Source organism: Erpetoichthys calabaricus, chromosome 2, assembly GCF_900747795.2.
Source record: "Erpetoichthys calabaricus chromosome 2, fErpCal1.3, whole genome shotgun sequence".
Classification (NCBI taxonomy): Eukaryota; Metazoa; Chordata; class Cladistia; order Polypteriformes; family Polypteridae; genus Erpetoichthys; species Erpetoichthys calabaricus.
The window spans coordinates 97,963,747-97,979,591 of NC_041395.2; the positions used below are offsets into that span (position 1 = coordinate 97,963,747).

At 37.3% G+C, this 15,845-nt stretch overlaps 1 protein-coding gene across 5 annotated transcripts in view; it reads left to right on the forward strand.

The window, feature by feature from the left end:
* Positions 1-1,883: 1,883 nt before the first annotated feature.
* Positions 1,884-15,845, forward strand: part of sergef (secretion regulating guanine nucleotide exchange factor) — a 346,334-nt gene continuing 332,372 nt past the window's right edge. For 4 of the 5 annotated variants that reach the window (XM_028794190.2, XM_051923203.1, XM_051923207.1 and 1 more), the window contains exons 1-3: positions 1,884-2,150; positions 3,693-3,831; positions 6,909-7,064. In XM_028794190.2, coding sequence (XP_028650023.1) covers positions 2,106-2,150; positions 3,693-3,831; positions 6,909-7,064 — 340 coding nt within the window. In that variant the 5' untranslated portion in view covers positions 1,884-2,105. The remainder of the gene's footprint in view (positions 2,151-3,692; positions 3,832-6,908; positions 7,065-15,845) is intronic. The other variant, XM_051923206.1, reaches the window with a different exon arrangement.

A 15,845-nucleotide genomic window follows, 5' to 3' on the forward strand; every position in this document is an offset into this window, starting at 1 on the left:
AGACAAACATCTGTAGTTGTAAACTTACAGTATATCCTTTCTATTATTATTTACTTTCCAAGTAAAATAAATCTTTATACAATCAAAAAAATACTATTTTACAATAAATTCCTAAAATGCTCTAAAATTGTTTGAAATAAGGAATCCACTTTCATTTTATTTGCATCTCATGTCTCAGTATTACTTATTAGTATTATGTCTATTCATTTAAAAATTCAAAACAAATGAAATTCAATCATAAACCTTTAAATAAAGAGCAACGTGTGTCTAAAAAATGGTGTAGTAATTAAATGGCCAGAAATAGAATGCAGTGGAAAAGAGAAATACACTTCAACTGCGACAACAATGGATAAGGCAAAAGCAGTAGGCAGAGAAGAAAAAAAAATGTCTGAATTAGCATAAACAACCCTAATTTGGGGTGTTCATAAGAAATTAAATGATTTACTTCACGAGGAAGAAGTATATAATAAACCAGAATAGTTGTGTCAGATATTTGAAATATTAAAATGTCTGCTTCGGTTTAAGTATTTAAGATCTAAATATTCTTAATTGTAATAGAAATTTCTAACTTTTTACTTTCTGATAGAGGTCCATTGAGATCAAGGTCAGCAGTGAATGTTAAAAATGAATATCCATCAATTTTCCAACCCGCTGAATCCGAACACAGGGTCACGGGGGTCTGCTGGAGCCAATCCCAGCCAACACAGGGCACAAGGCAGGAACCAATCCTGGGCAGGGTGCCAACCCACCGCAGGACAGACACAAACATACCCACACACCAAGCACACACTAGGGCCAATTTAGAATCGCCAATCCACCTAACCTGCATGTCTTTGGACTGTGGGAGGAAACCAGAGCGCCCGGTGGAAACCCACGCAGACACGGGGAGAACATGCAAACTCCTCGCAGGGAGGACCCGGGAAGCGAACCCAGGTCCCCTGATCTTCCAACTGCGAGGCAGCAGCGCTACCCACAGCGCCACCGTGCCACCCTAAAAATGAACAGTAACATCAAATTCGTAATCAATCACCTTGTAATACCTTATGCATGAAATTTTTTATTTGATAATTTTGGGAGTGGCTCTTAGAGGGCTAGGGCCACCAGTAAAGAATCAAATATCCAAAATATTTTCATGTTCGCGATCAGCAGTCTTGAAATAATATTAAACGACACTCCACATCCCTATGCTACCGATCCCAAATTTTTTGAAGTTTTGTTAAAAATGAGCAACTTTGAACCCTCGTATTTCATTAAAGTATGAGCCCCTGGGGTTGGTTGGTGTGGAATGCACCACTTCAAGTCCTTTTGAACATTTTTGCGAAAGGCACCTGTAAGTTTACTCTTTGTCATATGGGTATAATTTCCTGCACAAGATATGGTCCAACAATGGCCTAAAATTACGGTTTTTAGGGTTTGGGGAGCCAAAAATTTCGGACACACACACAAACATTTCCCTTGCATTCATCTAATTAATAAAATAGAAAACCTACTGTTACAATTTTATATTACAGACATTGAGATTATCAAAACGTATATAACGAAATAGTACAAACGTCGGTTCTTACATTACACTGTAAATCTTTTAAATGATATAAAAATAGAGTTTGTGGCAAACTTGAGTGGTAAGAACATGCGGCAGTTAAATTAACTTTGCTAACAGACGCACAACAACGTCCACCAATCAGTCTCTAGTATAACTCCTAAAGTTATGCTTCCGTCTACAGGTGAAAGTAGGAAAAGGAAATGGCTGCTTGGAAATTCCTGCGTTTGATTGGTTAATAGAAATTGATAGGCAGCCACTCTGTCCACTGATCAATTTATTCGAGACTCTATCTTGACGTAACAGGAGGCGAAGTCGGTGATTGGCTAAGCATATGCCAATTTTGACGGGTCAAAGGTGCACTGTATTTAGTACGAATGAAAAATAAAAGCTACAGGTTTTGGTCAGCACTTAAAGATACAAATACCTGCTTCCTGTGAAAAAGTACAAATATGTTAAGATTAGGATGTAACACGCTGCATTGGAATACAGTGAACCCAATAAGCATTGCAGTACCACGCACCTAACCTGCAGAAGTCCTTTGCACGTGTGTTTGTTTATCTTCATGACAGCTAAGAAGGAGCTGCGTGGCGGTTTGCTGTTTGCATGGGTGAGTGCATTCATAGTGGAGCTGACACGGGTGCAGACTGCTCATTTAGTTTTTTAGTTCGTCGCAACGTACAAGTTGTGGACTGTGATACAGCATGCTGTCAGTTTCACGGTAACATTGTATTACGTCATTGTGAATTTTTCAGCAGAGTTACTGCAGATGAAAGATGTATTTATACATCATATTCCATCTTCATTGGAAGACTGTTCTTTTAGAGGTGCGAGTCAGTTACATTTAGTAGGGAATTTTCCTTAGTATGAATCATAACGTCTACTGTTGCATGTATCATGAGATTAAATACAGAGTATGCTCACCACTTTACAGCTTGGCATTTCAAGTTGATAGAAATGCTAATTAAAGTGTCACACTTAAACCTAGTCAAGCCAATTTATTGCCGTGGAAAAATGACATTAATGGTTACATAAATAATCATCGCATCACGTACTACCGTTCACCTTAAATGTTGTATTGGGCTTATGTGCAGTTTATGCGAGCCCGCTAGTAATTATATGAGAACAGGCTGATACATTGTTCTAAAAGCATACATTAACTTATGTCGTTAGAATTTACCATATATTTGAAAACGGCGTAGTTCCCGTTGTGATCCCATTTCAGTTTTTTCAGTTTAGTTTGTTTGTATTTTCAGTTTTATAGTGGTTTGCCGATGGATACATTTTGAACTGATAGTATATGTTATGTTTTCATTGGTGGGAAAAGAGTGAAGAGAAAACAAGTTTTTATTTTTTTTTTTTTAAATCTGTATACCGTGAAATTTGCAATGTCTCTCACAGACTAGTGACAGTTGTATATTAAAGTACAAACATCAGACAATAAGGTCATTGTGAGTCAGTATATACTGTATTAAGAAATTCAGATATGCTCATGAAAATAAAATTGACCTTGAATATAGTGCCAATGCTCCTGTAACTGTCTGGTTGGCTTTGGTGGTGGATGTAGTCTCTCCTGAAGTAGAAAATAAATATTGTTGCTGTTTTTGACATGGGCAACTTTGGTTGAATTTCTTTTCTATTTTTGTTGTACATGTAGGGCTAAATTAAAGAGTAAGATGGAAGAACTGAACTGAAATCAGACTTAGTAGGTTTGCAGTTCCATTGTTTACTATGGAATTATGCTATGCCATTTGATTCCTCAAACATAACCTATAATTAGATTTATACATTTTGAGTACAGTATTTAAAAGAAGTGAAGTTAAAAAAGTGTGTCACAAGTTGAGCTCCATTTTTCCTTTGAAATCCAAGGGGTTACATAGTTTATAGTCTTTAAGGACAATGATTTAAGTAGAATGCTGAATATACTGTTACTTGCTGTAAAGTATATAAACTCAACAACAAAAGAACTGGAAGAATCTACATGGACATGAACAGGAGCAGTTTATTCTGGTTACTCAATTACGTACTAACGTTTAGTTTTCTGAGCTCTAAACATGTTTTTGCCAAAAAATAGAATAATTAAAATGTAAGTTCTTAAAGTATAGTTCTTTGTGCTAACATAATTTTATTGTTGCTTTGCTGGAATCAACAGGGTGCCAACAGTTATGGGCAACTGGGATTAGGTCACAAGGAAGATGTGCTGCTGCCAGTGAGGGTAACACAAGGTCTGGCGTCCATTGGCAATATTAAATGCCTTGTTGGTGGTGGGGGGCATTCTGCTATTATCACAGGTAAGTCTATGGATCCAGATACTCCTTTGTTGAAGATGAGGATTAGGGAGAAGAGAAAAATTCCAGCCTCTTTATTTTTGCTTTTTTTGTAATGAATATCTAGATTCAATGTTTTTATTGTAAATGCCTCTTTTGAAATGTTCATCCACTCATACTGAAATAATATATTTTATATATATTTTTTATCTTGTATATTTTTATTGATCTGTTTACTAAGAGCTTCTTGTGAAAATGTCAGTGTGAGATAATGCTATGGTGACTGTTGAAGTTTGATCTGAGGGTTGTACTTGTAAAAAATCTTCTTAAATTGTGAAAGTTTAATTTTGAGTACAGGAACAATATGTTCTTGCCACAGATTTTTAATGGGGTTAAAGTCAAAACCTAAGTACAGTTTGAAAGAAGGTACAATGCATCAGGAACTAGAAACACATGAGGGTGGGTTAGGTTTATTCCCTTTGTTTTTAGTTGTTAGAAGTGCTGTTTCAGTTTGCATTTGTTTTAAGCACTGCTGCTTATTTAAGGTCAATAGCAGGTCAGTTTTGGAGACACATCAAAAGATTTTTGACCTAGCTGTTGCAGCCAGGGGAATTTAGTATTGAGTCTTAGCAATATATTTAAAGAACTGTGCAGAAATGCTGTTTCTAATCTACAATAAAAAAAAATTAAGTAAAGGCCAAATCCAAAAAATAGCAAAACCGAAACCCTACTCTCTTCAACAAAAAGCAAACACTGACATGAAAGAGAAGGCTTCACCACACCACGCTGCCAAAAAGACATGGCACTACTTGAAAGTGTATAGAGGAGAGCAACCAAGTGCATCTCAGGACTTTAAATAAGGAATTTAAAGAATCTGGAACAAACTACCAAGTCATATAGCTGAAGCAGAAATCTTGGCAACTTTCAAGAAATATCTGGATGAGATACTGGCACATTGTAGATACTGTAACTAAACAAATGAGCTTAACAAACTCTTCTCAATGGTCAAATTTCTTATGTTCTGATATCCTCTGTTGTTTTCGTTTTACTTCTTGTGCTTTGGACCACTGTCCTGTGGAAACACAGCCTATTTTAAAGTTCATTATCTTTTTCTCCAGTTGGTGCCTTGACATTGCTTTCATCCATATCCGGGGTGGATGTGTCTTGTTATCTATCCATATTCCAGGGATTGCATGACTTCTTATTTCTTCATATTCCAGGATGGTGTGACGTGTTATTTGTCCACATCGAAGAGGCAGTGTAGGTTGTTACCTGCGCATACCTAGGGAAAGTGCTGTTTGTTGTTTTTCCATCACAGGAAGGTGTTATCGACTCCATCTTACTTAAGTCCATCAGGTAAACCGGGGATCCTCAAGTTACTGCCTGTGGCCTACAGTCCTTTCTTAAGTGCTTTTTAACTTCCTGCTTCTTAGGTCATTTCAGGTTTTATACAGTATAAAGCAAAAAGGCCAGACCACAATACTTCCTTCTACTTTAATACTGGCACCGATAAAGGGTAGTGACTTTATAGAAAGATTTATAACCACATGCATAGATGCCATTTGCAAAGTGATTATTTTTTTTTTTTAATTTTATTTATTAATTTTATTGTAATCATTCCATACAAACAGATTAATTTATAACAAAAAAAAAAAATTTGAAGACAAATCAAACCCCACCCCTGAGAAGGAGAGCTTATCCAAAGGAGAATTGCTTAGGGCTTTTTAATAAGGCAACAATAAACAAAAGAAAGGAAGAAATACACTGCCTGGCCAAAAAAAAAGTCGCCACCTGGATTTAACTAAGCAAATAGGTACGAGCCTCCTATTGGATAATTACTGCATGGGCGATTATCTTTCAGCTGGCAACAAGTTATTTAATCCCAACTGTTGCAATGAGTTGCTTCTCATTTCTTAAACAACCATGTCAAAAGACACATCTCATGGTCGTGGAAAAGATGTTAGTCTGTTGGAGAAGGGTCAAATCATTGGCATGCATCAAGCAGAGAAAACATCTAAGGAGATTACAGAAACTACTAAAATTGGGTTAAGAATTGTCCAACGCATTATTAAAAACTGGAAGGATAGTGGGGGCCCATCATCTTCGAGGGAGAAATGTGGCCGGAAAAAAATCCTGAATGATCGTGATCGGCGATCACTTAAACGTTTGGTGAAATCAAATCGAAGAAAAACAACAGTAGAACCCAGGTCTATGTTTAATAGTGAAAGTAAGAGCATTTCCACATGCACAATGCGAAGGGAACTCAAGGGATTGGGACTGAACAGCTCTGTAGCTGTAAGAAAACCACTAATCAGTGAGGCAAGCCAGAAAAAAAGGCTTCAATTTGCTAGGGAGCATAAAGATTGGACTCTGGAGCAATGGAAGAAGGTCATGGATTGGCCACCACAGAGTCCAGACCTTAACCCCATTGAGAATCTTTGGGATGTGCTGGAGAAGGCTTTGCGCAGTGGTCAGACTCTACCATCATCAATGCATGATCTTGGTGAATAATTAATGCAACACTGGATGGAACTAAATCTTGTGACATTGCAGAAGCTTATCGAAACAATGCCACATTGAATGCGTGCCGTAATCAAAGCTAAAGGTGGTCCAACGAAATATTAGAGTGTTTGACCTTTTTTTTTGGTGGCGACCTTTTTTTTGGCCCGGCAGTGTATATATAGGTAAATAAAAAAAGGAGAAGGGAATTAAATGCGGTAATAGTTATTTCTCTTATTCTAAAATAATATTGATTAGATCCTGCCAGGTTTTAAAAAAATTCTGTACAGATCCTCTAACTGAGAATTTGATTTTTTCCAATTTCAAATAATATAAAACATCGGTTTCCCACTGACTTATCAGAGGAGAGTTAGGATTCTTCCAATTTAACAAAATAAGTCTGCGTGCCAAGATTGTAGTGAATGCAATCACTGTTTGCTTGTCCTCCACTTCAAGTCCATCTGGAAGAACACCAAACTGTCTGAAAGGCACTTAAAAAATTTTGGTCCAAAATGATGTTAGTTTGGTGCAGGCCAGGCAAAGTGATTATTTGATGTTTGATCAAACTGTTTGGTTAATTTTAAGCTTTTTCACTTTTTCAGAGTTGGGGGAACTTTTGTTATGTGGGCATAATCATAAAGGACAGCTTGGAATGGGACACAAGCAGGAAGTCTTATATTTCTGCTGCTGCCCTTCTCTACAAGGACGAATTGTGGTTCAGGTGGCCTGTGGCTGGGATTTCACATTAATCTTAACAGGTATTTAATTCCACTTGTCACAAAAAAAGAAAGAAAAAACACGTGTCTTGGCTGAAATCTCTTAAAAATATGTTTTATTAACACAAGTTGTAAGTATTTCTTAGATGCTTTTTTTAAGCATGTCAGGTAACTGTGACTGTGAGATGAGACACATAAAGGATCATATATGTAAAGCGGTTTTTTGGGTATTCTCATTGGAAACTGTCTTTCTCAGAACCAGTAGTAAAAATGAAAAATATCAGATAGATATCATTACTTGAATAGCAAGCTTAGTGAGGTTTGTCTTCATTAGTAGGGTATGCAAAAAGCAGCTTAAAAATAAGAAAGAAATCAATCAAATTTAGGAAATGTGTTTTGTAGATGCTTAATTCAATTAAACATGCATTGGAAACCATACATGTCGTGGAGCTAAACATATCTTGGTCAAATATGAAAATAATTTCAGACTATGATTTGAATTGATTTTTAGAAAATGAGTATTATTTAAGATTTGTGAAAATGAGTTTTTCTCCTAACAACATAGTTATTAAGTTTCAAAATTCAGAGATTAAATATGTCATTAGGATTCCATGACAAACACTACATATAATACATTGGAGTTTTTAATAGCAATACATGGAATTTTGCAGATATCTAAAAAAAGTTTCATAGAAGTTGAAATGAATGAATGGAAACTAATGATCACTGTATAAATCCTGGCTCAAGAACAGACATAGTCGTATTACCCCAGGGAATAAATACTTCATCAAGATAACTTCAAAATCTACAGTGTAATAACAATGTAATGGGTGGAAATAATAACTGTTTAAGAGACTGTTACTAATTCCTGGGGATGTAAAGACAGATAACTATAAACATGTATCAAGCTTGCCAGTTCTGTAGATCAGGCTAAATACATTATGCCTTGCAGTGACCTAGGTTTACAAGGTAATGTCAGTGTTCAAGACCATCTCTCAGGCATTCCTGGAGCCTTGAGCTCTTTATCTGTTTTGAAGCCCTCACCATCCTTTGACCAGTAACATCACCTTCTGCTAGCAAAGTAAAGATATCATTTTGTTGATAATACTGTAATGATGCTGTCAATTCAGTAGTCTTTTTAAGTTTTTTTAAAAAAATTTTTTATTATTGTAATCATCAGAAAATTAGATTAGAAATGATTTTTAAAATGGGTGCTGCCTCTGTGGAATTTTCATGTTTTCCCTGTGTTTGTGTGGATTTCCTCTGGGTGCTCTAATTTCTTCCTACAGTCCAAAGACATGCAGGTTATTTGGAGTAGCTATGCTAAATTGGACCTTTTGTGTGTGTTGTATATGTGTGCTCACCCTGAGATGGGCTAGCATCCTTGTAGCCCCGTGACTCTGCTCTGGATAATGATAATAATAATAATTAATTTATATAGCGCTTTTCTCAGTACTCAAAGCGCTAAAGTAAGCAGATTTGGAAGATGGATAAATGGATAGATAATTTTGAATGCATCAAAGCCATGAAGGGAGTTGTTAATAGTTACATTTAATGTATTTTTCCTTAGTCAAAGATACTTCTTTATATTTAACATGCTAAATAAAAAGTAGTAATATATTAATCCCTTACACACTAAGGGCTGTTTAGCATTATTGCTCCTAAATTATATACTCAAAAATAAGCCGCTATTATTACTCTGCTTATGTAATAAAGGAGTTGCAAATGGCTCAAGAGTAGCAAGTGCAACACTTTATATTTTTAAACGAAAGTATTTATGTGATTAAAAACGTTTGTTTATGCTAATATCAACTAAATAAAACACAAAAAAAATTGCTGCTTTAGGGAATTCTCTCCAAAAAACTAGGTATTATAGTACATGACCAAGACATTTTGTGATGCACAACCCTGGAATTAATTTTCTCTCGTGTCTCAAATTGACAGCTATCATTGTGCCATGTTAAGATGTCCTGTCCCATAGCATTGCAAAGCTATGCTGTTTGTCACAAGGTGTCTCCTTATTTGGAAACATAGTAACCCTTTCTGGAACCATTGAGTCTCTTGCACCTAAATGATCTCTCAAAACAAGTATTTCAGTATTTTTGAAAAAAATATATACAATATACACTCAAACACTATGTGTCACTCTGAGGCAACAAGTAAACAAATTGTAACTATGTATTTATGTACTCATCCAAACATCTACTTTCAAAATTTTTTTATCACACTAATCCTAGAAACAATTTCTGTTTACCGAAAGACATGCAGAAAACATACATTTTGTACACTAGATTGGGGGTTTTGTGCTGTACTTCACACATAGTCTCTTGCCTTCAGTGCATTTTTTTTTATTTGTTGCTGTTCTAGCTTTTTTATTGTATTCATCATCTGTAATAAATGAAGTACATGCGTTTTCATACCAGCTTCATCCTTTGTTGCGTTATTAGGGTTTGGACAGTGTCTTTCCTGGCAGCCCTGGGTACAGTGTAGGAAATGGGAGGTCCTGAGTGCAGAGCTAGGTATACAGGCACATACCCCTAAACCAGTGTTTCTCAGACACTTTTGAGTGGCAGGCAGCAGTAACTGGGTCATGAGTACATGGGACTTGGTCACAGTAAATTCTGGCCAATCCCAGCCTCTGCCAGCGAAGAGATCAACAGAGCTGTGCGGGATTTTTTTTTTTAATCTTCTTCCTAATTGTGCTAATTTCTGACTTCCTGGGGAGGTTAGAGGAGCAGTTAAAAATGCCATTAAAAATATTGGGAATCAGCACCTCCAAATCCGAGACCATGGTCCTCAGCCGGAAAAGGGTGGAGTGCCCTCTCAGGGTTGGGAGCAAGATCCTGCCTCAAGTGGAGGAGTTCAAGTATCTCGGGGTCTTGTTCACGAGTGAGGGAAGAATGGAGCGTGAGATTGACAGGCGGATCAGTGTGGCGTCCGCAGTGATGCGGGCTCTGCATCGGTCTGTTGTGGTGAAAAAGGAGCTGAGCCGTAAGGCAAAGCTCTCAATTTACCAGTCAATCTATGTTCCTACCCTCACCTATGGTCATGAGCTATGAATAGTGACCGAAAGAACGAGATTGTGAATACAAGCGGCTGAAATGAGTTTCCTCTGCAGGGTGTCTGGGCTCTCTCTTAAAGACAGGGTGAGAAGCTCAGTCATCCGGGAGGGGCTAAGAGTAGAGCCGCTGCTTCTCCGCATCGAGAGGAGTCTGATGAGGTGGCTCGGGCATCTGATCAGGATGCCTCCTGGATGCCTCCCTGGTGAGGTGTTCCGGGCACGTCCAACCGGGAGGAGGCCCCGGGGAAGACCCAGGACACGCTGGAGGGACTATGTCTCCCGGCTGGCCTGGGAACGCCTCGGGATTCTCCCGGAAGAGCTAGAAGAAGTGGCCGGGGAGAGGGAAGTCTGGGTATCTCTGCTCAAGCTGCTGCCCCCGCGACCCGACTTCAGATAAGTGGAAGAGGATGGCTGGATGGATGGATGGATTAAAAATATTCAGTTACTTTGTTGGGGTTGGGTAAAATTATACCATGGACATGCCACTAGCTGAAACGCCTTTTTTTTTTTTTTTTTTTTTTTTTTTTTTTTTTAAATGTCATGTGCTCATGACACAGTGACATGAACAGCATGATGAAGTGACATTGGATCAAAGCAGGGTCCTCACATGAAATTTCCAGAGGCATAAATACAGCGTAACACCACTCACAGGTATGCTAGCTTAATATTGAAAGAACACTGCTCAGTGAACTAACATATGGAAAATGTACAGCAGACAGTGTCTGGGTATAGTAATTGTAAAAACTGATGCTTCATAGTTATACTAAAGGCATTACATAAAATTATCAAGCGTGGCATTAAGTCCTTTATGAAACAGCTTATTCTTCACAGAGTGAAAACTGTGATCAGAATCTGACTCAGGCTTTATGCGTAATGATGCATGAAGCTGAGCTGTCGCAGAAGAAATTTATGTTGCATTTCCAGTCATTTATGCATAGCGGTGGCATGTAATACGAATGGCCAGTCATAGACAACTATACATCATTAGAACTGGCTGAAACTCCTCTATCCAATGGTATCTAATGAGCCTTTCACTGTATGTGGCTTAAAGTAGGTGAGATCTTTAATAAAACCAGAGTCACTCAGTTATGATGTGCTGCTTGCCTTGGGATATACATGTGCAAATTACTTATTTTAATAATGAAAGAGAGCAGATAACATGGAAACTTATGATTTATTTGAAAGAAAATATACCATTATTGCGTTTGATTGACTTGTGGGTTTACTGCAACGTATACAAACAACTTTGAAATATGGCAGGTAGAACACTTTGTGCATAAGCTTTTAAAGGAGCATTGTTTACTCTGAAAAAAATTACCCACAGTGCTCTTATCTGAATGATTAAAACAACTTAATCTTAATCTGTTTGTTTACTGTTTGTGTTGTTCTTGTTAAATCTTAATTTCCATCCCTTGCACACAGTTTATGGGAAATTGATAGTTTTAATGTCAGAGGTTAATTTCAGAAGATTGTAGGTCTAATCACATTTCAGCCACCATAATGATCAATTGAAGAGTATCTGATTTTCTTTGTAAAATAAACGTGATTATTTTATAAAACAATTCTTCTTAGAGGAACATTTTTGCTAGAGGCTATATTATTCTCACTACTGTTGAGACACTATCCCTTGGTGTGGATTGGTGGATTGGCATCTTAATATCACAATTTGTATCCTCTAGTATAGGCACTAATACAGTGCATCCGGAAAGTATTCACAGCGCATCACTTTTTCCACATTTTGTTATGTTACAGCCTTATTCCAAAATTGATTAAATTCATTTTTTTTTCTCAGAATTCCACACACAACACCCCATAATGACAACATGAAAAAAGTTTACTTGAGGTTTTTGCAAATTTATTAAAAACAAAAACCCTGTGTTCGGATTCAGCGGGTTGGAAAATGGATGGATGGATGAAAATTGAGAAAGCACATGTACATAAGTATTCACAGCCTTTGCAGTGAAGCTCAAAATTGAGCTCGGGTGCATCCTGTTTCCCCTGATCATCCTTGAGATGTTTCTGCAGCTTAATTGGAGTCCACTTGTGGTAAATTCAGTTGATTGGACATGATTTGGAAAGGCACACACCTGTCTATATAAGGTCCCACAGTTGACAGTTCATGTCAGAGCACAAACCAAGCATGAAGTGAAAGGAATTGTCTGTAGACCTCCGAGACAGGATTGTCTCGAGGCACAAATCTGGGGAAGGTTACAGAAAAAATTCTGCTGCTTTTAAGGTCCCAATGAGCACAGTGGCCTCCATCATCCGTAAGTGGAAGAAGTTTGAAACCACCAGGACTCTTCCTAGAGCTGGCCAGCCATGTAAACTGAGCAATCGGGGGAGAAGGGCCTTAGTTAGGGAGGTGACCAAGAACCCGATGATCACTCTGTCAGAGCTCCAGAGGTCCTCTGTGGAGAGAGGAGAACCTTCCAGAAGGTCAACCATCTCTGCAGCAATCCACCAATCAGGCCTGTATGGTAGAGTGGCGAGATGGAGGCCACTCCTTAGTAAAAGGCACATGGCAGCTCGCCTGGAGTTTGCCAAAAGGCACCTGAAGGACTCTCAGACCATGAGAAAGAAAATTCTCTGTGTCTGAAGTGACAAAGATTGAACTCTTTGGTGCGAATGCCAGGCGTCACGTTTGGAGGAAACCAGGCACTGCTCATCACCAGGCCAATACCATCCCTACAGTGAAGCATGGTGGTGGCAGCATCATGCTATGGGGATGTTTTTCAGCGGTAGGGACTGGGAGACTAGTCAGGATAAAGGGAAAGATGACTGCAGCAATGTACAGAGGAATCCTGGATGAAAACCTGCTCCAGAGCGCTCTTGACCTCAGACTGGGGCAACGGTTCATCTTTCAGCAGGACAATGACCCTAAGCACACAGCCAAGATATCAAAGGAGTGGCTTCAGGACAACTCTGTGAATGTCCTTGAGTGACCCAGCCAGAGTCCAGACTTGAATCTGATTGAACATCTCTGGAGAGATCTTAAAATGGCTGTGCACAGACGCTTCCCTTCCAACCTGATGGAGCTTGAGAGGTACTGCAAAGAGGAATGGGCGAAACTGGCCAAGGATAGGTGTGCCAAGCTTGTGGCATCATATTCAAATAGACTTGAGGCTGTAATTGCTGCCAAAGGTGCATCGACAAAGTATTGAGCAAAGGCTGTGAATACTTATGTACATGTGATTTCTCAGTTTTTTTATTTTTAATAAATTTGCAAAAACCTCAAGTAAACTTTCTTCATGTTGTCATTATGGTGTGTTATGTGTAGAATTCTGAGGAAAAAAATGAATTTAATCCATTTTGGAATAAGGCTGTAACATAACAAAATGTGGAAAAAGTGATGCGCTGTGAATACTTTCCGGATGCACTGTACATTCTGAATAAACATTTTTTAATTTTCTATGAGAGAATGAGGCTTTTTAAAATCAACTATAAATATAACTGAAGTGGTTTAAACCTAATGTTGTATAGTAATACTTTTTATTTCTAGTTGTGATCCTTGCCGCTGTCTTTTGAATTAACTGTTTAGTAGTAAGTAAACAATTTGAACAGTCTGATCCAGGATTAAACAAATGCACACATTTCCCTTGCACTTGCTCCTTTGGTTTTTGTTTTTTTAATGTAAATACAGTTTGGATTTGTGAACTCCTATGCAAGAAAAGTGTAAACACAAACATTAAAATGTGGCCTGGGATAACTCAAAAGACTGCTGTTTTGTTATGTTGTGCTTAAGTCACCAGTTAACCAACATCTAGATTTATCTACTTGAAGCCTAGCATATAATGACATGCAAATTATAGTTCTACAATGGCGAGCATTAAAAGGTACACATGAGCATCCTTCAAAAAGAAAAAGAAAAACCCAAAAATAAAGCAGCAGGTGTGGTGAGGAGGCAGCCAAAGCGCCCATTAGTAAGAAAATGAACCACTTCCAAGTTCACGTTGGGAAAAATCCCTTGCTCTGCAAATGATGTTGTGCAGAAGGGAGTCAGCATTCAGGGAATTCAATATGTGTAGCTGGTTACTTGCTACTTAAACGATACAGTGTAATGAACCACAACTGTACTCATCGTCATCATTCCATTTCCAGAAGTGTTTTTGACTAAACCAACTCAGGCACTCTGCAGTAACTTGATTTTCAAAATCAGTAGCTCAAACATTTCAAAGAGAAATGTAAGAGATTTAATGTACATTGATCTTCCTAAACACACCGGCTTTTGTCAAAAGTGACATACAGTTTTTTTTCTACCTTTTATGCACTTATACACAATGTGGTATCATACACTTTCACTCACACTGTTTTTGTTCAATAGATCAGAATTAACGTGCCCGGAGAGTTGTAGAGGCTAAAGTGTTTGTTTCTAATAATATAACCTATAAGAGATAAGATTATGACTTTGTCATAACATTAAAATTGGTAAACAAAGAAAATTGATTTTAATTAAATAATCACAATATAGTTCGACTAAATGATTACTGTATTTGGGGTTGTGTTTGTCACAAAACATTCTACATTTAGTAGAGATCCGGTTAATTGTCCTTTCTTTATTGCATAATTTGAGTGAGGCTTCTAAGTGCAAAATTATATCAAAAGTTTTAACCAACACCTTTACAAAAGAAGATCTAATATGAATCTCTCCTGAGGGCTCTAGAATCAAGGTGCTCAATTCAAAAATTAGTTGCAAGATTTGACCCAGACAAACAAACGGACAGAGAAGTCAAGTTAAATAAAATAGTTTAATAATAATAATAATAAAAAATAAGTCAAAATTCACTAAATGGATATTTTGTGTAAATGAGAGTAATTAACCTTTATAAACTTTTTCCAGTTAAAAGAGCAAATTTTTCACAATGTGATCTCAAAATTCAAGCCATGTTTTAGAGAATAAAAAAAAGAGTTATTTATTTTGTACTCTTAGATTTTTTTGCATGCTTTTATTTCTTTAAAGGCAGGAGTGTGCTCCTTAGCAAACGGATTACTTTGGAACACTGTGACTATGAAACATTACAGTAGCTGATTCTGTTTAAAACAGGTGCATGAACTAGCTTTTTAAAGTCCTGCACCTTAAGAAATTTCCTTAAGTTTGCAAAGTGCAGAATTGTAATAACTGAAGGTCAAATCTGTCTGAGATAGCAGGTAATTATGAATGAATTTAACTTGACTAAAACTCAAACTTGAGTTAAACATATTTGATATTTCCTTAGCATTCTCTGATTTAGATAGATAGATAGATAGATAGATAGATTTACCACCCATAATTCACCGTTTTACATTCATAAATCAGTTAACTAATGATTTAAATAAAGAAGTATTTTTTTAAATGATATATAGAGCAATGTGTCATTAAAATACAAATGAAAGTTAATATTGTGTCTTCAAATTGCATCTCACAAAGACACCAGTGTTGCCAGTTTATTAGGTACACCCCCAACTTTCATAAAAATTCCATGTACATTCTGACATTTGATGTGTTAGAATGTACATGTGAGAGCAGTGTATAGTATAAATTGGGTAGACCAGCATTTCTGCCAGCAGTTAGTGACTTTGAACACTGCATGATAGTCAGTGTTAAGTATGTTGGTTGTAGCATCTCCCAAATAGTTCTCTTCATGGGCTTTTCATATACAACCAATTCCAGGGTTTACTGAGAATGATGTGAAAAACAAAACCTACTAAAGCAACAAGTGATCATATGGACAGAACCACAAGCAACAACTATCATTTCTCTTAGTAAAATAGTGATATGGGGTGAT